Below are 26,389 nucleotides of genomic sequence, written 5' to 3' on the forward strand. Positions count from 1 at the left end.
CCCTGAGCTGTAGGGAATATCATCCCCTTGTCTCATGAACCAGTAGCGTTCCAGGCCCTGCCTAAACCACGAGCCTCTCCCAGCTCTACCTGCCAGGGATTGAACTGGGGACTGTCTGCATTCAAAGTGGATGTGCTGCTGTTGAGCCATGCCCCTGACAACTTAGCAAAACCAGGATGCTTGTCGGTGTTTGTGTTCAGACACATCCTCCCCCCTCCAAATGAATGAATGAATGAATGAATGAGCTACTTCTGCCCACCTTCTGCAAACAGTGTCCACGTGAAAGGGCTCTCCATACATGCCTCAGTAGGTGTATACATCTCCTTCATGAAAGTTGTTCAATGGGACTGGCACTCGGGACCCTGCGCAAGGGGGCATCCTGACTGGCCGAGCTTTCCCCATATGACTAAGAGATCCAGGTGCATAGAGTAGTAGAGACCCTTCACACGCTAGCCAAACATATGATGATGGCAAGGGTGCATGACTGCCGAGACAGTCTTGCAATCCCTTAAATCTCCCGTTACTTCTGTTGCGAACAGACACGACGCTCCGTTTGCCTGCATCTAGCTTTAAGCAAATTGCCTTTCGCATCCCCCGCCACACACACACACATGCAAGTGGCAACTGAGGATAACGTTTCCTACATCTGGCAAGGTACACTCTTATCGTCCACCAAAAGCTTATGCCATAATAAATCTGCTGGTCTTCAAGGTGCCAGGAGGCTCTTTGAAGTTTTTTGCTATCAGAGCTTAAATGATTATAGGTCTATTTACAGGTTAAGATCGTTTCCTTCTCCTAGTCTGTTGCAATGCAACTGGCCTATAGGAGATAAAGCTGGTGGGTGGGTGGGGTTGGGGGAGAGACTTTATAGGCCATTAAAACCTTCCCTTGATAATCCCTGTTCCTGTAAGAACTGCCTCTTTGCAAGCAAAAGCCTGCTACTCTTTTCTTCTTAAATGGTTTTTGGAAAGGCTTACTCTCTGCCTTCACTAATACATCCTGCGTAGTGCAAAACAAATGAATGGTAAATGTTACACTGTAGGAGAATCAATGCATACGGAATCTTCTGTGCGTTTCGGGTGCAAACTACTCTACAGCTGTTGCTATTTACCAGAGACAAACCCTATTTTCTGGATCCCGTCCCAGATAAATTACTGGCCCTATTTTTGCTTTTTGTTCGGGTGAGCTTGTTTCAAAGAGGCATTCAAGTCCCACCTTTCTGGAAAGGTTAGGCAGGCAGGGGGACACAGTCTTTTGTATCGTACCTACAGCACTTTCAGCAGCTCCTTCAGTTCCCTGACTTGGAAGCAGGAGGCACTCTGGAGCAATGGGATTAGCTGAGCAAGTGAATAGTTACTAAATCGTCACAAGTTAAGTCGCACAGAATCAAAATGGCTAGGCACGCAAATGCCACAGAGCCTGTGGCTTAGCAAAAGTACACTCCAAGGTTCAATTAAAAGTTGATTTATAGTGTAATCCTGTGTATGTTCAATAGGGGCTTAGTCCCAGGAACATGTGGGTACAGGATTGCTGTCTTTAAGTTCCATAAAAGCGAGAAATAAGAAAATTTCACAAAAGAACACAGTAATTTCTAGCTAATCCTGGCTCAGATGCAATAACTAAAAGCTCCTCCAGGTTTATTGACTATGCATCCTGATTTGCTTGCACAAAAAGATGTTTTTCTAATCCTTTACAGCCCGGGTCTCACACTATGCTATCACTTCAGCTTGGAGTTGGGTCTCTCCAAGCCCTACCTGGAAATGCCAATGATATTTCTGCATGCAAAGCTCTGACCTTTCCCTAAGAAATGGACTTTGTATCATACATTTAAGGCACATTTTAAAATAAGTGCAGCCATGTATTCATGCACTTCCTTGAGCCAGTGAGTCATGCCTGGCTCATGTTAGCATTCCCCTCCAATTAACTCAAGAGTGCTTGCCTCCAGCTCTTTCCCTGCGCCTAAAGGGCTCTCTTCTACTCTGATTCATTTGTTTGTTGTTGTCAAGCTGAACCTCGGGCTCAAAATGACATTGCACATCTGCCACATTATTGTACATCAGAACGATAAGTGCATTTGCAATCATTTTGTGTTGTGCAGACCAAACCTGTAGCTTTTGTCCTCAGAATTAAATTCCACTGGGTTAAATGGTAAGCATATCACAGGATTACAGCTTTCTAGCATGTTTACTCAAAAGTATGCCTCACTTTGTTCAATGGAGCTTTATTTCCTAGTAAGTGGTACCTTGGTTTATGAACACAATTGGTTCCGGAAGTCTGTTCATAAACTGAAGCGTTCATAAACTGAAGCGAACTTTCCCATTGAAAGTAATGGAAAGTGGATTAATCCGTTCCAGACGGGTCCGCGGAATACTCAACCTGAAACGTACTTAACCCGAAGCATGGGTGTAATTGGTTCCGGAAGTCTGTTCATAAACTGAAGCATTCATAAACTGAAGCGAACTTTCCCATTGAAATTAATGAAAAGTGAATTAATCCGTTCCAGATGGGTCCGTGGCGTTCGTAAATCGAAAACTCGTAAACCGAGGTGTTCATAAACCGAGGTTCCACTGTACTTAGGAGGATGTCAGCCTAAACATTCCAGGTCTTTTATGTTTTCCTTAAAATGCAAAGCTAAAATTTTAATCCATGCTTCTGTACAGAATACCCAGTAACTGAAGGGCCCTGCAAGAAATCATTAGCAGAGGAATCCTATACTGTACATGTCTACTCAGAAGTAACTACTAGAGAAGTGAGCATAGGTTTGCTACCCAAATATCCAGTGCATCATTTCTGAGTGTTGCTAATGCAATACAAAAATGCAGGAAAGAGCCATTTAAGAACAGACTGTTCCTTCTAATCGATGCATCTCTCTTACTCAGCTTACAAGCACAGTAAATTCAAAATACAGGTTGTTGTTTTTAAAGCATCCCTTGCCAAAATATTTAGCTGGAATGTGGCCTGGGGGTAGATTTAATGTTACTGTACTGGGATTTCAAACTCACCTGGAAATTAATTCTCATCAGAAGTTTCTATTTGTGGCACGGCTTATATAGCAAAATATCTTGCAGGAACATAAAGGTGTTCATTGTCTACTTCAATTTATCAACCTCCTTGGAGCTTATATGCAATCAGGTTCCCTGTCGCCTGTCTGTCAGGTGTATTGTAAGAGGGCTGGGTGGTGGATAACCTGCCCTTGTTCCAAAAATGATTTTTAACTTTGCTTCCAGGGCTGTTACACACACTTATCCTCTTAATTTGCTCTGGGACCAACATATGCAGTGCAGTGCTGAGTGTGTCGGACTAGGACCTGGGAGAACAAGGTTCAAAACCCCACTCAGCCCTGAAGCTCACTTGAGCCAATCACAGACTCTCAGCTTAACCTACCCCACAGGGTTATTGTTAGGATAAAATCGGGGAGGGTGGGGACAGCCACATTGAGCTTCTGGGAGGAAAAGTGTGCTATAAATGTAAGAATCCTTTTTAAAAATAGCATATGCAAATTTGTGCCACAGGCCCCTGAGTCTTCTGAGTGCCTACCGGGTAGCAGTGCCGCTGTACACTGAATAGTTATGATTGGTCTCTTGAGAGAATTGCCCTCTGACCTGCCAAATCTTTCCATCTAAATATAAAATTTGCACACTGTTAAGTAGCCTCCTGCTGCCTAGTTTAGCTTGGTACCAGTGTGGTGTAGTGGTTAAGAGTGTCGGACTAGGACCTGGGAGACCTGGGTTCGAATCCCCTACTTAGCTGAGAAGCTCACTGAGCATAGCTGTCAAGTTTTCCCTTTTCTCGCGAGGAAGCCTATTCAGCATAAGGGAATTTCCCTTAAAAAGAAGGGAGAACTTGACAGCAAAAAAGTGGGATATAAATGCAAACAAATATCTCAGTTGGTTAGAGGATGGTGCTGATAACACCAAGGTTGCAGGTTCGATCCCCATTATGATACAGCTGCATATTCATGCATTGCAGGGAGTTGGACTAGATGATCCTCAGGGTCCTCTCCAACTCTACAATTCTATGGTTCTGTGAAATAAATATATGCTGCACCAACACAATATGGACTACACATCTTCCTCCGGCGCTTCTAGGGTTAACTGTCAGGCGCTCTCTCTCTCTCTCTCTCCCCCCCCCCCCCGCCTACCAAACTAGAACTTTGGGCCCAACCTGCCCCCCCTTCCCCGTGTCAGCCTCTGGTGGAAGCAGCGATTGGTTCAGCCGGAGAGTCTCCACGGCTTTCCATTGGGTGCGGCTAACACGTCAATCACGCAAAGGCGGGGCTCGCGCTTGGCTCTCTCTGCTGGAGGAAGGAAGCCAAACTTCGTTGTTATTGTAGCGCGCAGCAGGAAGCAGAGTACAGAGGTGCCTCCTCCGTCTCCGCACCTGGGACTCCCGGGGCGCAGCAACAGCAGCCAAGAGCCGGTGAGCGTTCCAAAGGCGTTGCTTTGCGTCCCGCGGGCGCTGCGGCTCGTGCGATCCTGTGTTGTGCTGTCGCCTCCTTTTTTTATATAGAAGGGTGGGTGGTGGGGGTAGCTCCCTTTCCCTCAGCTTGCTGCTGGATATCGGAGGCTTTGCAAGCTTCCCGATCTCTCTCTGCGTCGTGCATTTCAGGCTCTCCCATTAGATCAATGGGATCTTTTGCCTCCTGGGTATAAACGGGGTTGATAGGATTGCAGCTGGGAGGCGACGAATAGAGAGACCCACAGCAGCCTCCTAGGAAACCCAACTCCACCGATTCCTGTTAATAATGGCTTCGCTGCCTTCTTTCTGGACTGACAGAGCCTGACTTTGAGCCTGCGATCCAATACGCACACTTAACCTGGAGGGGTCAGTCCTATTAAGAAGAGTCCACCCCACCCCTCCACTGGATCAGGCCAAAGGCCCACCTCGTCCAACACCCGGCCAGATAGCTCTAAGAAGCCCATAAAGCACGGCACGGGCGCATCTTGTTGCTGAGTTAGGCGTGCCTATGATTGGGTTGTTTTGAAGACTGGCTAATGAGGATAAGCCCCCTGTTTTGTCACACAGGGCCCCCAATAATCCCCCTTCCTGCGATTGTTCCTCCCATGCAATGGGGAGAAGAAAGATTGCTGGCTGCGTATGTGCATCTGTGCAAGATTATTTCTTCCCCCTTTCCAGCAAGACATTTTATTATATGCGGCCACTGGCACCGATGGATGGGAGGCAGCTACGAGATCTAACAATAATAGTCGGGGGAAACCCGGAAAATCCTGCGCAAGCCATATACTGTCTCCTTGCATCTCGGCTGCTGCTGCGCAGGAGAACTTCCCGCTGGATTATGCCCGCAGGTTGGCTGTAGAAAGAGCTCTTTGGAAAGCAGCTATTGCCCTCGGACTTTTTATTTTATTTTTTAAAAAATGGCTTCTTAAATTATTTGCTGGCCTTTAAATAATTTTATTTTGAAAGGTTGCTGAAGGAGTTCATTCCCTCTGCGTGTGCGGTGTTGTAACGAGGGGTGGGTGGGAATGACAGTCAAACCTCTATTTCAGTAACTGCATCCCTCGCTTGCACCGCGATGCAAGTCATTGCAAACACCGGGCGTATGTGCAGTTGTGTGCATTGGAAAGCAAAAATCCTAGAATCCCGGAGAGCAGGAATCGGGGCTTTCCACGTCACCCATGGGCAGGTATTTGGACCGGGTGGCGGCTAGTTTCCGGGACTTTGCGCGCGTGGCGGTGATGACGGCGATCCCCATCCCCCGTCGTGGACCCGCGCCTCTGTTTCCCGGTTACCGTCCGATGACGGCGATCCCCATCCCCCGTCGTGGACCCGCGCCTCTGTTTCCCGGTTACCGTCCGCGCAGTGGGACCGAGGAGGTGTGCTCGCTTGTCCCCTCCCACAAGCCAATTTCCAGTAGCTCCGGATGAGCTCATTCCGGTGCCTCTTGGGAGCATGCAAAAGATACTACAGTAAAACACTTTTGCAAATCGTCTCCCCCAGGCTCAAACCTTTTAAAAAAAGAGGAGACATTTCGGGGGTGGGGATGTTCAGACGTGGTGGGCGCGGCGTATTGTTGGGGTTGCATGGGGAAGAAGCCACGATGGCGATTGCTTTAAACCCCAATCCCGAACGTCTCCAATGCAAAGGGGGAGAAGCAAGGGTGGCGGCGCTTTTTCTGTTCGCTTTTCGTGGTGGGTCGGCTGGCTTTGGGGGATGCTGCAGCCGGCGGAGATGCACCCGGCGACCGGCTGGCGGAAATAGAAGTAGGGAGAGACACGTGCCCGCGTGCGCACGTGCCCCTTCCATGGGCTTGCAAAGCTAGCTGGGGTGTGTGTGTGTCTGTGTGTGTGTGTGTGTGGCTGCGCGTGCCCGCGCGTGTTGGCTGTACGTGCTCCTGCTGGCGTCTCCGTGCATAGACAGGCATCCTCTGACCCCTCATCTCTTCCCCCCCCCCCGCCTCCCATGCCTCTTTCTTTAGCAGAGGCTAGTTTATGGGATGCATTTGAGCAGGCTATCGGCAGAAGAGTGGAACTCTCCAAATCTTTAAGAGTTTGGCAAATCTCCACATGTTTGTGGCATTACTGTTTGGATATCAGCTTCAGTTGACAGATGCACACAGGGGTTTATTAGAAATAGCTGAGAGACAGGGATAAGAGTTGCTTCCTGAGAGAACTCATTTATTGAGCATTCATCCCAGGGAGATTTATAGATTGCCTGCTTAGGTTAGTAATAAGGTGCAATAGTGTAGATTGGGTGCAAAACCATGGTTTAGCTCTACACAAATGAACTACAGTCATAAGTACAGTTTAAGTACGCCTCGGTTTGAGTATTTTCAGTTTAAGTACTCCGTGGACCTGTCTGGAACGGATTAATCCACTTTCCATTACTTTCAATGGGAAAGTTTGCTTCAGGTTAAGTACGCTTCAGGTTAAGTACAGACTTCTGGTTTGTAAACCGAGGTACCACTGTATGGGCCTGTGTACTCCCTCCTCTATTATGGCTGCAAGGCAGAAATAGGAAGAACCTGCCTACGTTTGCAGCTAACCACAGTTTGTTTGGTCCAAATGGGATAAACTGTGATCGATCTTAGGTAACAAACATTGTGGCTCCTGATTTTGGCTTTTTGGGATAAACGGTAGTTAAAAGCAATCCATGGATCCCTAGTCTGGACAAAACAACAAACTGGCTATTTGAAAATGGAGGCAGATGCTTCTAGTCTCCACACTGCAGAAGTGGAACGGGGTTCTCATGAGCCTGAACCTTGCTCACTTAGTATGGCAAACCGTACTCTTTCTAGATCAGCTCAAAGTGTCCAGCCCTACTTAACTTGCCCTATGCAGGCTGTCGCTGCCCATGTCACAGCCTCTACTTATACCACAGCGGCTGCCGTTGCAGATTTTGATTGCTTTCCCTGCCTTCCTCTTCTTCCCCTGTTAAATAACTATGTTATCAGTGGCCATTACTTCCCCATCAGCAAATAAATTGCTAGACAACATTCTGCATGGGAGCCAGCCCTGAATGCACAAGACTGGGATCTGGATGCTGACGGTGTCTCCCACCCCACCTGTACCAGGTTCCTTGGATATACCATGGCGGACAACTTCCCATGGAATAGCCCAGTTGGCCTGGGGTGATGTGCAGTTGGTATGAGGAGCATCTGCCTTAAGTTCAGATGCTGACCTGCAGTGAAACATGAACACCGACGAGAACATGAAGTGCTTTCCATGTAGAGAGAGTTGTGGAAAGACCAAAACATCAATTTACATAATGAAGCCACTGTCAACAGAAACGAATTTGTTCTGGCATTAATGTCCCAGAGAACAAGAGCATTGAAGTTTTATTTGCTGCTGTGGCAGCTCTGCCAGCTGGCAAGCTGCATTCAGAGAATGCTTGCCACTGAACATGGTGGTTTGTGTGTGTTGTGTTTTTGACTTCTGGAAGTGGGGAGGGTTGTATTAGCAACGTGATCCATCACACCAAGTTCTGAAGGTGCAGCGTGGAGCATATTATTATTATTATTATTAGACTTGGTTTTCATGTGCAATGCTTACCATGATGCCCTTTGGGTTGCTAATTTGGTTTTTTATTGTGGATTATTTAAAATTATTTGATTTTTAATCTGTGTTTTAAGTTGTATACTGCCCAGAGGCCCGCTCCCCCGTCTCAAATATTAACAGTACAGTGGTACCTCGGTTTGCGACTGCAATCCATTCCGCGGAGCCAGTCGCTTCCCTAATCGGTCGCTCCCTGATGCACGCTTCTGTGTGTGCTCGAAGCACCAATAGAGCGCTTCTGCAGTTCTGCACATCCGAGCGCCGCGGAACCCGGATGTAAACACTTCTGGGTCTGCAGTGGTCGGAAACAGAAGCGGTTGCAAACGGAGGCGGTCGCAAACCGAGGTTTGACTGTATATAAATTGCTTAAATAAATGAAATCAAAACTATTAGAAAAAAATAGTTTGCCACTGGGCATCTTTTAGGAAAGTTATTCCAAGGAATCGAAGCTGCAGAAAAGAACTACTGCTCTTTTGTTTGCATGATGGGACAGGAAATGGTTCCTTTTGCCAGCATCACTTCCTGTTGTCCTGTTTGTCTGGTCTGTAGATGATTCCTGATTTATGGATTGGTTCCCCCTTTTCTCCTGCCTCAGGAAAAAACCAAGACACATGACTTGCTAAAAGAAGAGAAGATGTTATGTTGGGGATATTGGTCTTTGGGACACCCAGGGGAAGGCAGCGTGCTCCAGGCGATAATCACCGAGCCCCGGAGCAGCGGGTTCATTCACGAGAAGAGCGTCAAGGAAGTGGCTTGTGGTGAGAACCATTCTATCTTCCTGCTGGAGGATGGCGAAGTGTATACATGTGGCGTGAACAGGAAAGGACAACTCGGCCACGAGAGGGAAGGAAGCAAGCCAGGTAAGGTTATGTCACAGAACCTGCAGCCAGGTGCTTGTTCCCATTTAATGAAATAGCTCTGCTGGGAGCTGGTTCTGGGGTTTAGGTTTGGCTTGCCTATGCTGCTCCTTCCATTTTATTAAGTGCACCCCATCATGGGAGGCTTATACTCCCTACAAATTATCTTGGAATAGGAATACAATTTGGCAATGACACCAGCCTGGAGGTATATAGGGCAGGGCCACATTCCATTTTGGGTAACCTTATGGGGGCCACATGCTAGCGCTGATAATACCGACATACCACCCAAAACCAGTTTGAAGTCCATATCGTGATGATCAGTTTTCATTGAATCATGGTGTGCTTGTGCACTATGCAAAAATCAGAGCGTGGGAAAAACCGTGAAGTCAGCCAATGCCTCTGCATAGCTCCATCCTTATTTCAGACATCATAGAAGCATGGAATCGAAAGCGTTGGAAGGGACCACGAGGGGTATCTAGTCCAACCCCCCTGCAATGTAGGAATCTTTTGCCCAACGTAGGGCTCAAATCTACAACGCTGAGCTTAAGAGTCTCATGCTCCGTTGACTGAGCTATCCCAGGATATATCAGGATATTTGCGATGTTTTCCTGGTGATATATCGTGATGCTGAAAACCAAATATTGCCCAGCCCTGCTGTTCAGCTCTACATAGTTCCATCCTTATTTCAGACATCGTCATATGTTGATAATCTCAATGTTTAGCTGGTGATGTATCACGATGTTGAAAATCAAGTATCGCCCAGCCCTACTGAGCAGGCAAAAGTGGGCTAGAGCAAGAATCATAAATGCCACCCTTGTGTAGTAGGCTAGTTTCTCCTCCTTCTCTGTCCTGCATCAGAACAAGCAAGAGGCACTGTCATAGTTCAAGGGCACTTTCCCACCATGGATCAGGGCCTGTGAAGGGAGAGGTTTCTGAAGGCCAGGTAGAGGCTTTTCTGACAGTGTTCCAATAGTTCTTGCGGCTGATGCTGGGAGTTTCCATTTCAGCCACAGGCTCCTGTTTGGCTCACATTTCATTCTGGCTGATCCCAAAGTAACCTTTGATGGGGGGATAGTAGGCTAGTGTGTCAGCAGAGTGTCGTGTTCAGATGATGCCTACTCTTGAACGAAGAGATGTGTATGAGTTTAGTTTGGTCTATATTGCTCCCCAGAGGCTAGCAGTCTCCCCCCCCCCCCCCCGTCTGTGGCCATGTCTGCACTATATATATTTCAAGCGGAATCATACCACTTTAAACGGCCAGGCTTCCTCCAAAGAATCCAGACAACTTCAGTTTAAGGCAGCTGAGAGCTGTTACCTTATAGAGCCACAGTTTTCAGAGTTCCTTGGCAATAGGAACTGGTGGGTAAACCACCATGACCACCCTTAACTGGAGGGCCACAGCCTACAGATTCCTGCCTTCGAGGGTCGTGGTTTAGGGATTGGGTCTAGAAATGTAAAATTTCCGGAAATTTTGAAGCTAGGGAAAAAACCCGGTTTCCCCCCAGTTTTTTTTCCGGGCAGGGGAAAGTGGAAATTTTTCGGAAAAATTGAAAAAATGCTACATTAGCACTTCTTTTTTCTTTTCCCGATTGAAAGTCATTCTGTTACTTTAGAAACATAAAATATAACTATCGACAATTTTAATGGGTATAAAATTATCACAACTAGCATATTAAAAATAGAGTGTATCCAAACAATTATTACAAACAGAATTTACTTTTAAAATAATATTTATTTGTATTTGTAACAAATGGAGCAACAATCTCCTGAACTGTTTTCTAGTTTATGTGGAACAACAACAAAAAAACTCCACAAAACAATTTTTAAAAATCCAGAAGTAACAATTATTAGTATTTCTTCTCCACAGTACTATATTCATTTTTTTCCAATTTTTCGGAAAAAAACCAAAAAAGGCTTTGGGGGAAAACCGTTCCCCCCTGAACTTTTCAGTTTTTTTTTTCTGGGACTTCACATCTCTAATTGGGTCTTGGGGGGCATTTCAGTCTTGATACCCCCTCCATAAATGGGGGATTGCCAGTTTGGCAAGTATGCCTGAGATCCCTAAGTGTTGTCAAAATATCCGGGTGGGAGGTTGAGGAAACTCAGGTTGCTGTTACCAGTGAAAGTATACTCTTGGCTAAATTTAGCTTGTGCTTTTGAGTTGTAAACAAAAAAAGCTCTTTTCACAAACTTCCTCTTGCAGATTTCCATTGCTGAGAAGTTTGCTCTTGAAATCCTGCTATTCCATTTCTGTTCCATCCTCTTGTAGGGATTGTTTAATCTGTCCCAGGCACCATGTTTTTGAAACAGTTTGTCCTTAATGTGTTTGCAGGGTGGATTTTGGGAGGATTTGCCAGCTGGCTGTAACATACGGTGCTTTTTTCCCAACCAGGATGCAGAAAGTTTTCTGGCTTGGTCCTGATACGCATAGCATTTGCACTAACTAGCTGGCAATCTGGTCAAGCTCCCAGGTTTGAACTGTGTGCTTCCGATATCATGATGGTGACAATTCATTTCTTGCTTTCTGCACCAAATTGTCTGAGTGACTTGCATAATAAAAATAGCAGGGAACTTTAAAATCACGTACAAAAACACTTAAGACTTAAACACTTATCCATAAATATATATATATATATATATATATCAAAGAAGCACATCCTACCCACCCCAGTTACAGGGATGAATACAAAAAGAGGTCACAGCCATTGCTAGTTATTCTCCCAATTAAGGAACAAAGCCCTGGGTAAAGAAAAATGCTTTTGCCTGGCATGAAGAAGAAGAAGACAATGATATCACCAGGTGTACTTCCCTGGGGAAGAGTATACACAAGCAGGGAGACATGACTGAAAAAACCCACACACCCCTCAGAAAATGTGCAGGCCTCAGATGAGGAACGCAGGGTCCAGGTTTGTGGTTCTTGAGGCACTGAAGTCCTGAGCATAGCTGCCAAGTTCCGGACATGCGTAGAAGTGACTTCCGATGCCGGCGCCACCCAATTTCCGATGCCCATAGATGGGCAGAGCGGCACCAGAAACATGGTCGTCGGCAGGAGCTGCTTTCCGGGGGATTTACGGGAGACCAGTGGGAAACGGTAAGAAAATACGGGGGTTTCCCGGGAAAAATGGGGTACTTGGCAGCTATGGTCCTGAGCTGCAGAAGGCTTTATAGGCCAAAGCTAGCACCTAGAATTGAGCTGGGGATCATGAGCAGGAGAGCACAATAGCACTCAGATCCTGCTTGTGAGTTTCCTGTAATCATCTGGTTGCAGTGTTAGAAACTCAGATATATGAGCTAATCGCTGAATGGCACCTTAAACCCAAGTTACAGTGGCCACAACAGAATGTTTAGGCGCCATTTCCTCCCAGTTTCTATGCTGCTTTATATTTTAAAGAAAATATCTTGAGAGTGGTTTACAAAACATGAAAACATCAAACAAAACAATCCAGAATAAAACATATTCAAGCTTCAAGGAAAACATTTCGGATTCTTCTCTAAGTGACATTTTGCTTTCTCCATATTTAATTTACCGACTGTATTTATATAGCTGTCCTGTAGCAGAAGTAGTACCCTCTAGGAAGCCAGTGTGGTGTAGTGGTTAGAGTGTTGGACTAGGCCCTGGGAGATCAGGGTTCAAATCCCCACTCAGATATGAAGGTCACTGGGTGACCTTGGGCCAGTCACAGCCTCTTAATCTACCTCACAGGGTCGCTGTAGGGATTAATTGAGGAAGGCGTGAACCATATACTCCTTGGTAATAAAGGCAGTAATTAAGGTCTTCTTATTAGCTGCTTAAGAAAGCTGGAGGGGCCAGCCAGGTGGAGATGCCTGTCGCCAACCTGTCATCCCAAGATCTCTGCATGGTTGCAGGTGGACCCGCGCCATTTGCAAAAAGTCCCTGAGGAATTTCTAACACTGTCTGGTTGGCCACTGTGGGAACAGAATGCTGGGCTAGACAGTCCTTTGGTCTGATGCAGTGGGACTCTTCCTATGTGAAAGGATCTGACCATCAAAAAAACCCAACAACTGTAATAGGCTATCTGATGCCAGTCATTTGCCAGCTAGAAGAAGCTCATGGCTGAGGTTTCTGTGCCCTCATGTATCTTGGAGGGCTGCAGGATAATGATAATAATAATAAGAAGAAGAACAACAACAACAATAATAATAATTTTTTATTTATACCCCACCCATCTGGCTGGGTTTCCCCAGCCACTCTGGGCGGCTTCCAACAGAAAAATAAACACAGTAATCTATTAAACATTAAAAGCCTCCCTGAACAGGGCTGCCTTCAGATGTCTTCTAAAAGTCTGGTAGTTGTTTTCCTCTTTGACATCTGTTGGGAGGGCGTTCCACAGGGCAGGCGCCACCACCGAGAAGGCCCTCTGCCTAGTTCCCTGCAACTTGGCTTCTCGCAACGAGGGAACTGCCAGAAGGCCCTCGGTGCTGGACCTCAGTGTCCGGGCAGAATGATGGAGGTGGAGACGCTCCTTCAGGTATACTGGACCGAGGCCATTTAGGGCTTTAAAGGTCAGCACCAACACTTTGAATTGTGCTCGGAAACGTACTGGATGGATTTTTTTTACAATGAAGAGCCTGTGAATGCTGCTGTAGATATTCCTGCCCATTGAAATGTCCACATCTGAAGATTTGTCCTAGCAGCTGCAATTAAGATTAAGTAACGGGCGTTGTAGTGCAGCAGCTAGGAAGGAAATAAAGTAAATGATTTATGAATCGGAGACAAGTCCTCGTTTTGCTCCCCTCTGCTCTTCTTGCAGGACTGAAATCTTTTCTGCCCTGGGATTTTCGTTTGATGGTTTCAGGGACCCTGCAGCAATTAATTGTGCCTCCTTTTCTCCAGATCCCAAACGGCATTAAAGGGACAAGTTGATAGACCAAAAAGCACATTCCATCTGGAAAGGAACTGTTCCATCTGCTTGTGAATCTCTGCGATGCGCGTAGCAGCTGAAAGTGGGGAAGGGAGGCCGTTCTCCTGGACAGCTATGTTCAGTTTTAGCAAGCTCTTAGCCGCACTGCCAGCCTCTGAGTGGGGCACCATCTGTACAAAAGCCTTTCTGTTCTGCCTGGTGTGCTCCAGCAAGCTGAGCACCTCCTCCGCTACTCAGAATAGCTAGATAGTAGTACGTGTCCCTTTCATGCAGAATACACTTCTCTCCATTTAAAACATGTTTACAAGCGGGACGGGGAAATCCTTTAGCCCCGAGACCTTAGCTGCCACCAGTCATTATAGACAGCATTGGTTAAACCAGGGGTGGCCAACTTCCAAGAGGACTGCGATCTACTCAGAGGTAAAAACTGGCAGTGATCCCCTTTTTGTGGCTTCAGGTCAAAGTTGTTGAGCTTTTTTTTAGGAAGGAAAGCCCTGTTTTGGGGGGTTCACGTAAAAGTTGTTGAGCTTCTTTAGAGAAGAGGAAAGCGATGTTGAGCTTTTTTTTTTTTAGGAAGGAAAGCCCTGGTTTTGGTGGTTCAGGTCATTTTTAGGGTGCAGGACAAAGATGCTGAGCTTTTTTTAGGGGAGCCAAAGTCTAGCTTCTTTGGGGGAGCCACTGATCTACCGGTGATCTACCACAGTCATCCGATGATCTACTGGTAGATCACAATCTACCTGTTGGACATGCCTGGGTTAAACAATCACTGCCCACGTTAGATTGTAGTTACTCTGCAGATGAAAGTGGTCAGAGACTTGTTTTGTTCTCTGTTGTCCCAGAAGGCAGGTCTACTGGACTTAAGTTATGGGTGGCTATTTCTTAACAGTAGTTAAGAGAAGCTTCTTGACAGTCAGCTCCTACTGCTTGCTTATTTGCTAGGGGAAAGGGCCGTAGCTTAGTTGAGCACCTGTCTTGCATGCAGAAGGTCGCAGGTTCGATCCTTGGCATCTACGGGTAGGGATGGGAGAGACTCCTTCCTGAAACCCAAGCAGTTTGTGGCGAGGGATGGGACTCCTGAGGAAAAAATCTTGCTCTAAGTTGACGAGCTGTGAAATAGCTCTCAGGGTCCTGGCTGTGTGGCTCCACAGAGTTACAGTGCGTACACATAAACACCACACATGTCTGCTGCATCTATGTTTCTCATCAGCCTCTGTATCATTTCAAAATGGGTGAAAGCAAAACGACTCTATTTTCATATGCCTTGTACCTGGCATTACTTGTGAAGTCTTAAAAACCAAAAATCAGTGCAGTTTTCAGTTCAGTGACGAAAGTTCGTGCCCTTGTGAAAAGGCTCAGTCTGCCATCTTGATTCAAAATGGCGCCCAGTGGTATCCAAATCCATACAGACAATCTGATCCTGAACCACCACACAGAATTTGGTTGTGATATATTAAGACCTTGTCCAAATGTGTAGCTGGTGAATGAACAACTTTCCAAAATTTATATTAGATGAGATTTTTTTTAAAGGTGTGTATATCTCTTTCTGCACACATACACCCGATCTTTGCTTTGAACGATAGTCACATGTGTTTTGTCACTTAGCATGTCCCACCAGCGTTTTTCTTCTCTTTTCCCCTCAGAGCAAATTGGCGCTTTAGCTGATCAGCGCATAGTCCACGTTGCCTGTGGGGAGTCTCACAGTGTGGCCCTCAGTGACCAAGGCCAACTCTTTTCCTGGGGGGCAGGTAGCGATGGACAGCTGGGCCTCACAACGGCAGAAGACTCGGTGGCTGTACCAAGGTAATTGGAGCACTTCCCAAACGCCGTGCTTTGCTATGTAGACTAAATAAGCCCTTTTTAGGGTGTGTGTGTGGAATGGAATTCTCCGTACTGGCTGGGCACAAGCCGACACCCTGCTGAACTTTATAGTACTACAAGGGGCCTTGTGTGCATATTAGCACACCAATGCACATGTGTGTGGGGATTGAATGGCACATTTCGCCTCCCTGTCATGTGGAAGAACTGTGTGCCTGTACGTTGGTACATGTGTGGAGGAGCCTTTTTCGTGCTTGCTGGACATGCATCTGGTGGGAAGGTAGCTGTGCAATCCTGCAACCCCTCCTCACTTTATTTTAATGTGTGCTTGAGTTTGTGGGTGCACCTCACCTCTCACTCTCTCATATTTGCCTTCTCTACTGTTGCCCTGACCCTGGACCAACATTTTGGACCAATGGGCACACTGAATTTTGAGAGAACACTGTGGGCATTGGACACAAAATGGCCGCCATGGAGGTGTTACATTACGCAGCAAATTAGACAGCACATGCATGGTGCAGCTTTCCCCATAATTTTCCTTTTGTACTTGAAAAGGCTCTACCTGTTGAATTTCTGCAAGCTGCTGTTCAGCCTGCAGTAGAAATCCTCTTCACTCTCCAGTAGTTTTATGTGTTAATTTGCCCTGTGCGCTTGGGTACAATCTAACAGTGCACCAGAGACCTTAATTTTTAAGAATCTCATCCCTAAGGTGATGCAAGAGCCAGGCATAGTTAGAGCACCAAATGAGAGGATGCTATAAAAAGGCTATTTTTAATCTAATGCTCCTCTTGTTGTTTGCACTGAACTGTAGCCTTTAAATAAAGGTAAGCCATTTTTGCTTAAGGTTCCAGAGGATGCCTTCTAAACTGTTTAACGTTAGTTGTCTTCATAATGACCGAGTTGTTAAAACTAGAGGTGGTATTTTAGTGTGTGTTTCTACTGTTGTTTTGTTGTTGTTTTAAAAAGAAATGAATGAATTGTTTTGCTGTTTTAGGTTGATAAAGAAACTGAACCAAGAGATGATACTTCAGGTCTCCTGTGGCAATTGGCATTGCCTTGCTCTTGCAGCTGGTATGGTAATATTAACTTCAAATAGCTAAGCTTTCTTACTAGTTCTGCAACATTATTAGTATTAGTCGTAACAATTATGTTTTAGATTCTGCCTTTCCTCCCAAAGGAAGTACAGTTGTACCTTGGATTCTGAACATCTTGGTACTCGGACGTTTTGGCTCCCGAACAATCAAAACCAGGAAGTGAGCGTTCCAGTTTGCGAACGTTCTTTGCGACCCGAACGTCCGAAGGGGTTTCCGCAGCTTCCGATTGGCTGCAGGAGCTTCCTGCAGCCAATCAGAAGCCGCGCTTTGGTTTCCGAAGATTTTGGAAGTCGAACAGACTCGCGGAACGGGTTCCGTTTGACTTCCAAGGTACCACTGCATAGCAAACACATAAGTAATAAAACAATGCTAAACTTCTAAATACAATTCTGATGCAGAAACTGATTGGGAAAGATCTCTGCATGAAAAGGTTTGTTGGAAGAGGAAGGTTTTCAGTAGGTGCTGAGAAGACAGAGAGTGCCTGCCGAATATTTAATTTGGGAGTGGGGGAATTGCCATAACACTAAAGGCCGATGTCCTATATTGTTGAAAAAAAAACTCCCTGATGAGGTGGTATCTGCAGAAGGATCTCCTGCAGAGCACAGTGATGAACTGGGTATATAATCGGAGAAATGGTCGTCTGGTATCCTGGTTCTGTGCCGTATAGGGTTTTATGCACCGGAACCAGCACACTGAAAATGTTCAGTTTAGGAAAGGCCTCTCAATTAAGCTTCAGTTACAAAAAAAAATACTAATACGGGTTTAACAAAAAGTTTAGATTGAAGATGCCATCTTTCCTACCCCCTCTTTTTCTGTATATAATCGAAGATGGTTTGTACTTTATTTTTAGATGTCCCTTCAGAACTTTTGGATGGTTTTACTGAGGTCCATTAATTTCAGTGGGTCTTCTCTGAGTAAAGCTTTGTTGAATTCCACCCATTGCCTTTGCTTTGGAGCAAATTCATGTGTATTTAATTCATTTATGTGGTCGTTAATCCATTTATTCAATCAGCATCTCTTGTTCTTATATTTTAAAAGTCTATAATGAAGCTCTATAATGAAGGTATTAAATATGGATGTTGGTAATTGATCCTGGGATGTTTTGGGCTGGATTCGCCTAACAGAGCCCCATCGACAAGGGTCCTGCTTTCCCCCATTTCTCCTTCCACTGTGCGCCTCCCAAAATTAATTTAGGATGGCTGGCGAGAGAACACCCTGTACAGTATGCAGAGGACTCTGTGTGTGTTGTTCCGTCTGGCAAACTGCAATGCTTCTACAGATGGAACGTTCCTCATAGCGCAATGTTAAATTCCACCCTTTGCAGACAGGACCTGTCCTCTGCTCATCATAATACTAAAAGTTTACTTGGCGCATTTCAAGCGTTCAAAAGCATTGCAGTACATTACATCAGTAATCCTCAAAACAGCCCTGTAAGGCCACTTTGCATTCTCGCAGTCCTATATTGTAATAAAAAACTAAGGCTGATGGAGGGGCTTGTCTGAGCCCATCTAGTAAATTCACGTCTGCGGTAAGATTTGAATTGGCGGTTCCCCAGCTTAAGACACTAATGCAGGGTTGCTGGGAACCCTCGTCTCCCATCAAACCTAACCAGCATGACCAGTGGGCATTGCACGCCAACAACTGGGGGGGGGGGGCTGGTGGAGTGGCACAGGTTCCCCATCACTGTTCTAAGGCAATTGGTAGTTCCTAAAAATAATCTTGTGTCAATTACTATTGTTGGCATCCATCGGTCCGTAGAGACAATGGAATGCACCTTCGGGGGTGAAGTGAAAGTGTGTGTTTGCAGCACTGACGTGACCTCCTCAGGGCACAAGCCTGGGCAGTGTGTATGGAGGGCCTGGGCTGGCCAGACAACAAAATCCGCTTCTTGGCTTCGCTGATGTGGTCCTAAGGAAAGCAGAGCAATATGTTTGGCACCAGCTTGGCTGCAGGAGTACCCAGAAAGAGGAGTTCCAATGCACCAGCCAACCATTTTAGGGACTCCATTCTGGATTTCTGTAGGGCAGGGTTTTTCCAAACCTGGGGCCCCAGCTGTTTTTTGGACTACAATTCCCATCATCTCTGACCACTGGTCTTGCTAGCTAGGGATGATGGGAGTTGTAGTCCAACAACAGCTGGGTTTACTCCTTAGCCTTTTCTTCTCCCAAAGATCTAGTTACAGGTAGGTAGCCGTGTTGGTCTGAGTCGAAGCAAAATAAAAAAATTCCTTCAGTAGCACCTTAAAGACCAACTAAGTTTTTATTTTGGTATGAGCTTTCCTGTGCTCATCTGAAGAAGTATGCATGCACACGAAAGCTCATACCAAAATAAAAACTTAGTTGGTCTTTAAGGTGCTACTGAATGAATTTTTTTATTTTTCTCCCAAAGAGTTTTCCTTCTCCTAGATGGTCTCCTTTCCCAGGTCGACAAGCCCCACCTGCCCCTCATTTCCCTCTACAACATGGGCAGAAACCACCTTCTTGACCATTGGACCTACTATTGGTCTTATCTGTTCAGTCCACCGGAGCCTGTCTTTGCGTGCAAGAAAAGTCCCTCTCTCAATGAGGGTTTGAGACCCACTGGCTACCCTCACCTGGTTTAGCTGGCCAGTCGAAGCCTTTCCCAGGGTGTGGCATGCTACAGGTGAGCTAATAGGAGCTACAGGTGAGCTCTGAGTGCAGGGTGGGGACCAAAGGTGGATGGAGCACGACGTGTCCCTCACCAGAGGTACGACCCCTCTCCTAACACATCACACACTCATTCTGTCAATATGCTGCTGTAATATAACAGGGGGGTTATTTTTCTGACCGCTGTCGCCTGTGTCTTGGTTTCTTTTTCCCAGATGGACAGTTCTTCTCCTGGGGACAGAACAACCATGGGCAACTTGGGCTGGGCAAAGAGTTCCCCTCCCAAACCAGTCCTCAGCGCGTCAGATCGCTCGAAGGGATCCCTTTGGCCCAGGTGGATGCAGGAGGGGCGCACAGCTTTGCCTTGTCTCTCTCCGGAGCTGTGTTTGGTTGGGGGAAGAACGCCTCAGGACAACTGGGGCTGAGTGACGAGAGAGGTAATTCAAGCAGTCGTCCGTAGACGATGACACTTTTGTTTTTGGAATTATTCTTTTGCTGCTCACCCAACGTGAAAGGAGACCTGTGCTTGTTAGTTTTAAGACGTGTAGACTACTTTTCGTTCCTTGGTCCCACAGGGCAGCTAATTCGATTCCAGCCCAGCTTGGTTGCAGAATTAAATCAAGCTGTGATACCTACCTACCTACATACTACAACAACAACAACAATTAATTAATATGCTGCCCATCTGTGTGGCTTCCAACGAATGAAACACATTAAGCACAGTAAAACATCAAACATTAAAAAAAATCCTGTACAGGGCTGCCTTCAGATGTCTTCTAAAATGTGAACAGAGCTTGGCTGTATCTTGTGTGACCTCTCTACTTGGCTTTGGGAATAGTATACGTAACAGAGTTGGTGGCAACAGGTTATTTTGTTAGTCCACTTCTATAGCAGCTTACTTTAATTATTATTTTATAGTTACAGGTAGGTAGCTCTGTTGGTCTGCCGTAGTTGTAACAAAATAAAAAAAATTCCTTCCAGTAGCACCTTAGAGACCAACTAAGTTTGTTATTGGTATGAGCTTTCGTGTGCATGCACACTTCTTCAGATATTATTTTATATCTATACAGTAATCTTATAGGCTGAGAAACTGAGTCTAAGAGACAAAGACTTGCCCAGAGCTGCCCTGTGATTATGGCAATATTTCACAACCTCGTTCTTTGTTTTCTCCAATTGCAGACCGGGAGTCTCCCTGCCACGTGAAGCTCTTGAGGACTCAAAAGGTTGTCTATATCAGCTGTGGGAATGACCACACGGCAGTCCTGACAAAGGTAAAGGGAAAACCCTTTCTAAGCATCGTCAGGGGTACAGGTGGAGGATTACTTGCAGGTTTTGAGTTTCCACACTTCCTATAGCACCTCCCATCGGTGACTAGGCTTCTTTAATGAAAGCAGTATTCTTATATAATGAAGAGAAATATCCCAGAATGCTTCTCCCTCACAACCGAGAAACTGTATGTACTGTCCCTTGGGTGTACACCATCTGCCTGCTTTGACTTGTTTTTAATTTGTCTGCTAGATCTAAAACATCCTCCTTTATCACTTCTGTCTGACTTAGTTTTTATAACCTCCACAGAGACATTGGTTTGGGTGTGGGCATCTTACTGTAATGCTTCTGTCCATTAAAAAAGACACAACTAAATCAACAGCTGCTTGTGGATAAAGACAAAACAAGCACACCACAGAGGTAGAATGCTTCTCCCCTTCTTAGATTTATGTACATTACTTAATACAGTGGTACCTCGACTTACGAATGACTCAACAACCGAATTTTTCGACTTATGAGTGGGGCAAATGGCCGCACGCGTACGAATTTCTCAACATCTGAACGGAAACCGCGGCGGTTTTAGATAGGGTTTTTTCGACTTACGAATTTTTAGATGGGGTTGCTTCGACTTACGAATTTTTCAGTTTCCAATGCGTTCCTATGGGAAATCACATTTCCAATGACGCTTTTCGACTTACGAATTTTTCGACCTACAAAAGTGCCTTTGGAACGGATTAAATTTGTAAGTCGAGGCACCACTGTAATACTTTTTCTTCTACTACTGCTATTCATAATTATTACAGTGGTACCTTGGTTCTAGGGCTTGCTGATCAGAAGTTCGGCTGTTTGAATCCCCATGATGGAGTGAGCTCGCATTGCTCAGTTCCAGCTCCTGCCAACCTAACAGTTTGAAAGCACGTCAAAGTGCAAGTAGATAAATAGGTACCGCACCGGCGGGAAGGTAAACGGCGTTTCTTTGTGCTGCTCTAGTTCACCAGAAGCGGCTTTGTCATGCTGGCCACATGACCTGGAAGTTGTACGCCAGCTCCCTCAGCCAATAAAGCGAGATGAGTGCCACAACCCTAGAGTCGTCCGCAACTGGACCTAATGGTCAGGGGTCCCTTTACCTTTACCTTGGTTCTCAAACACCTTGGTACTCAACTTGGAACCCAAACACTGCAAACCTGGAAGTAATTGTTCCAGTTTGTGAACTTTTTTTGGAAGCTGAACGTGCTCCGTTTTGAGTGCCACACTTCTGTTTAGAGTGTTACACTGAGGTCTGTCTGTTTTTGCGTTTTTGTTTTTGTGGCTTTTTTGTTTCATTTTTGTGACTGTGGAACCCAGTTGATTGGTTGTGTGACTGCAGTACATTGTTTATTGCTTTCATTTTATGGGTCAATGGTCTCGTTAGATAGTAAAATTCATGTTAAATTGCTGTTTTAGGGGTTGTTTTTAAAAGTTTGGAATGGATGAATCCATTTTGCATTACTTTGTATGGGAAAACGTGCATTAGTTTTGGAACGCTTTGGCTTTGGAACGGATTAAGTTTGAGAACCAAGGTACCACTGTAATATTATTAGTACCTCACCCATTTGACTGGTTGCCCCAGCCACTCTGGGTGGCTTCCAACAAATGTTGTTGTTTAGTTGTTTAGTCGTGTTTGACTCTTCGTGACCCCATGGACCAGAGCACGCCAGGCACTCCTGTCTTCCAACAAATACAAAAGCATAATAAAGCATCAAATATTAAAAACTTTCCCACACAGATAGTTATTTATTTCCTAGACATCTGACGGGAAGGCGTTCCACAGGATGGGCACAACTACCGAGAAGGCTCTCTCCCTGGTTCCCTGTAGCTTCATGTGAGGGAACCGCCAGAAGACCCTCGGAGCTGGACCTCAGTGTCCGGGCTGAAAGATGGGGGTGGAGATGTTCCCTCAGGTATACAGGGCCGAGACCCTTTAGGGCAGGCATCCCCAAACTTCGGCCCTCCAGATGTTTTGGACTACAATTCCCATCTTTCCCGACCACTGGTCCAGTTAGTTAGGGATCATGGGAGTTGTAGGCCAAAACATCTGGAGGGCCGCAGTTTGGGGATGCCTGCTTTAGGGCTTTGAAGGTCAGCACTAACACTTTGAATTGAGCTTGGAAACTTCCTTGGGTGCAGGCAAATAATGTCATTTGCTACTGCAGATGATCTTTGAAATTCCTATGGCAGCCTGTGGTTTGGCTGCAGGATTTGAGCACCGCTGAAGCAGCTTTCCTGTTCAGCTGGGCAAGCGGCTGGTACTGTTATGAGAGCCCACTCTTCTTTAAGTGTGACTACTGTCATCTGCCCTTTCTTTGACAGAGTGGAGGGGTGTTTACTTTTGGCTCGGGCTCCTGTGGGCAGCTTGGCCACGATTCCTTGAACGATGAAGTCAACCCCAGAAGGGTCCTGGAGCTGATGGGCAGTGAGGTGTCCCAAATCGCTTGTGGTAGGTGAGTGAGCGCTTCGGTTCTTCCTTCGCAAGTGTGTGGCGCTGGGACGGGGGAATGGTCAGCGTTGCTTGCCCCCTAGCACAGTAGAAGCCGCAGCAGTTGGAATCTGCTGGGCTCAGAGTCGGATAATGGCGCTGCACTTTCTTTCATATACCTTGCATGTTCTCTGTATATAAATCCGTTCTTAAATTGAATGGCCATTGCTGTTTTATTCATAAGAGCTGTTGCAGCGAGAGGTTAGGATGCGCAATGGCATCCCTGAAAGCTGCAGGTTTGTATCAGGAATTTTGAAGACCCCTCGGTGCATTTCTTTACATCCGTTACGGCCAGATACATATGAGGGTGGAGGGTGGGAAAAGTAACATACTGAATAAATGTTTAAATTGTAATATGGTTGGGGCGGGAAATAGTATTTATTGTTTATTCAATTTATATCCCACCCTTCCTCCCGTAGGAAGCCAGGGCGGCAAACTGATGCAAAGCTTTAAACAAAGCATTTTGTTTATTCCAAAACATTTGTTTTATTCCTGCATTGCAGTGGGTTGGACTAGATGACCCTTGGGGCTACCTTCCAACAGTTCTATGATTTAAAACATTTCAAAAATAAGAGTTAAAAGCTTTCCATCCTTTGATCTTGGGGCTGACAGGAACCGTATTTTCCAACCACCAAACGTATGCATAAAGATGAATGTTTTCGAATTCCTCTTTAGTTTTAATAATGAAAGAACAAAACTTTCTCTACTCCAGTGTTTTTTTTACTGATTGTATTCCTGCTTTTTTTTTTATTAAAAAAGCAACTTTAAGCAGAAATATAGATCTATGCAGACTCTTGCAAACTTTGCAATATTTTTGCTCTGTTGTTGTTTTCAGGCAACACACTCTCGCCTTTGTGCCTTCTTCAGGAATTATCTATGCATTCGGCTGCGGAACCAGAGGCCAGCTGGGAACTGGACAGACCTGCAGTCTTAAATGTCCTTCCCCAGTCAAAGGCCCCTGGGCAGCTCACAATGAACAAATCTCTGGTAGATCAGGTAAGTTGTGACTCGAACAGATGCAAAGCTGAGATTCTGACACATGCTCAGTGGGTGTAGGTGAAAGTTGAGACCAGTCAGAGGCCAGGTAAGCCTGAATATGCTGCTCTACCTTAGATATCGATCAAGCCCCACCCTCACACTGCTTGTTACTGACGTGTGTCATGTCTTCCTAGATCAGGGGTCCCCAGACTTACCGCGCAGCGGGCCGGAGGGTAGGTGAGTGCGCGCGCAGCGGGCCGGAGGGTGGGGGAGTGCGCGCCCGTGCGCATGCGCACACGCACACGGTCGGGAAAAAACCGCCGAAAATCGCTTTTGCGCATGCGTATGGGCCTCCCCCGACCCGGAAGTGCATCAGAAATGACCCCTTCTGGGTCAGGAGAGGCCCATACGCATGCGCACAAAGGATTTTCGGCGATTTTTTGCCGATTTTAAAGATCGTCGCTGCGCCGCGCGGTGTAAGAGCGGGCGGCGGCAGCGGGCGGCGGGGGTCGTCGCGGGCCGGATTGGGAGGCCAATTGGGCTGCATCCGGCCCGGGGGCCGTAGTTTGGGGACCCTGTCCTAGATTGTGAGCCTGAGAGCAGGGGCTGTCTTAGTGCCGATTTTTGTAAGCTGCTATGGAAAGGGTTTTTTGTTTTGTTTTTTTGTTAAAGGGTGGGTTATAGTTGCCATGAATAAATAAATCGCACATTTGTTTCTGAAGCAGCAAATTTATAATGCCTCAGCTTTACCATCTGTTAGGAATGTTTAAGAGTGACAGCTACTCTGCTGTCACTTTCTCTCTCTCTCTGTGCTGACAAAATAGAATCCATTATGGATGAAAACTTAAGGCCTCCATCTGCACTATGCAATTAAAGCAGTATTACACCACTTTTCATATATATATTTTTAAAAATTGATTTTCAAAAAACGAAGAAAAATAAGAATAAAGTTACATCAAAATGTCATGCACATTCACGTATTGAGATTACTCTGAATCTCCTGACTCTTCCCCCCCCCCATCCCTCCATGGGTCCTCTTAATTCTGTTTTCATCTGCATATCAATACTTCTCCAATTTTTTCATCTTCCTAAATTTTCTGTAGTTCCTATTACATTACGAGTGTATTTAAAATCCTGCTAATGATTTGACCTGTTTGCAAGGATTTTGTATATACAGTACGTTATAAACATTGCCCATTCTTTTTTAAAATTTCTTGTCTTCTTGGTCCCTGAGCCTTCCCAGTTAATTTTGCCATTTCGGCACAGTTCAACTTGATCTGCCATAGTGTGACACCACTTTAGAACTGTAGTTGATTAAGGGTCCTGAGAGTTGATAGGAGACTCTTCATGTGCAGAACGCCCAAGTTTAATCCCCCATGTCTACAGTTAGGACTGAGAACGACTCTAGGCCTGAAACCCTAGAGAGCTGCTGGCGAGCAATGTAGACAGTACTGAACCAGACAGATCATTTTTTTTTAATATATTTTTTATTAGTCGTTTTATCAACAAACATACAAAGTACAAAATACACAAATACAAATACAAAAAACATCAAGATACAAAATACAAAAATACAAAAATCAAACAACATATAACAGAAAAATATATCATTTCTCATCCATTTTGATATTCATTGTCTTCAGGCTTCCCCAATTCCCTACTATCTGATTTTCATTTTTATAAACTTCTATAGCAGTTTCTAAATCATCTTTCTTACCCATCATGTAATCCCTTTAACACTTCAAAATTAATTCATCTTCATATCATCTACCCTAATTTCAAACTTTCAATCTTCTATTATCTCCCTAATACCTTAACCTCTTTATTTTCCTGGATATTCAAACTCTAATTATCAAATACATTCCCTATATACATTTTAAATTTCTTCCAATCTTTTAAAACTTTGTCATTTGTCTGGTCCCGGAGTCTTCCTGTCAGTTCTGCCAATTCCATATAGTCCATCATTTTCATTTGCCATTCCTGCATCGAAGGCAATTCCTCTTTTTTCCAAAATTTTGCTATTAAAATCCTAGCAGCTGTGGTGGCATACATAAACAAATTAACATCGTCCTTGGGAATTTCTTCCCCAATTATTCCAAGCAAAAAGGCTTCCGGTTTTTTCAAAAATGTGTTTTTAAACATCTTTTTCAATTCATTATAAATCATTTCCCAGAAGCCTTTTATCTTAGGGCATGTCCACCACATATGGTAGAATGAGCCAACATCCTGCTTACATTTCCAACATTTGTTGTCGCTTTTGTGGTACATTTTAGCTAACTTGACCGGCGTCAGATACCATCTATACATCATTTTCATCAAGTTTTCCTTCAACACCGTAC

The 26,389-nt window shown here is 45.3% G+C and overlaps 1 protein-coding gene across 3 annotated transcripts in view; it reads left to right on the forward strand.

Annotated features, from left to right (window-relative positions):
- Positions 1-4,289: 4,289 nt before the first annotated feature.
- The window catches only part of LOC118083333 (probable E3 ubiquitin-protein ligase HERC3), a 48,081-nt gene continuing 25,981 nt past the window's right edge, over positions 4,290-26,389 (forward strand). For 2 of the 3 annotated variants that reach the window (XM_035111577.2, XM_035111578.2), the window contains exons 1-8: positions 4,290-4,419; positions 8,608-8,872; positions 15,396-15,555; positions 16,565-16,641; positions 19,507-19,728; positions 20,471-20,562; positions 22,907-23,037; positions 23,908-24,068. In XM_035111577.2, the coding sequence (XP_034967468.1) occupies positions 8,647-8,872; positions 15,396-15,555; positions 16,565-16,641; positions 19,507-19,728; positions 20,471-20,562; positions 22,907-23,037; positions 23,908-24,068 (1,069 nt within the window). In that variant the 5' untranslated portion in view covers positions 4,290-4,419; positions 8,608-8,646. Of the gene's footprint in view, positions 4,420-8,607; positions 8,873-15,395; positions 15,556-16,564; positions 16,642-19,506; positions 19,729-20,470; positions 20,563-22,906; positions 23,038-23,907; positions 24,069-24,244; positions 24,371-26,389 lie in introns of those variants that run through there. The other variant, XM_060278447.1, reaches the window with a different exon arrangement.

Source organism: Zootoca vivipara, chromosome 9, assembly GCF_963506605.1.
Source record: "Zootoca vivipara chromosome 9, rZooViv1.1, whole genome shotgun sequence".
NCBI lineage: Eukaryota > Metazoa > Chordata > Lepidosauria > Squamata > Lacertidae > Zootoca > Zootoca vivipara.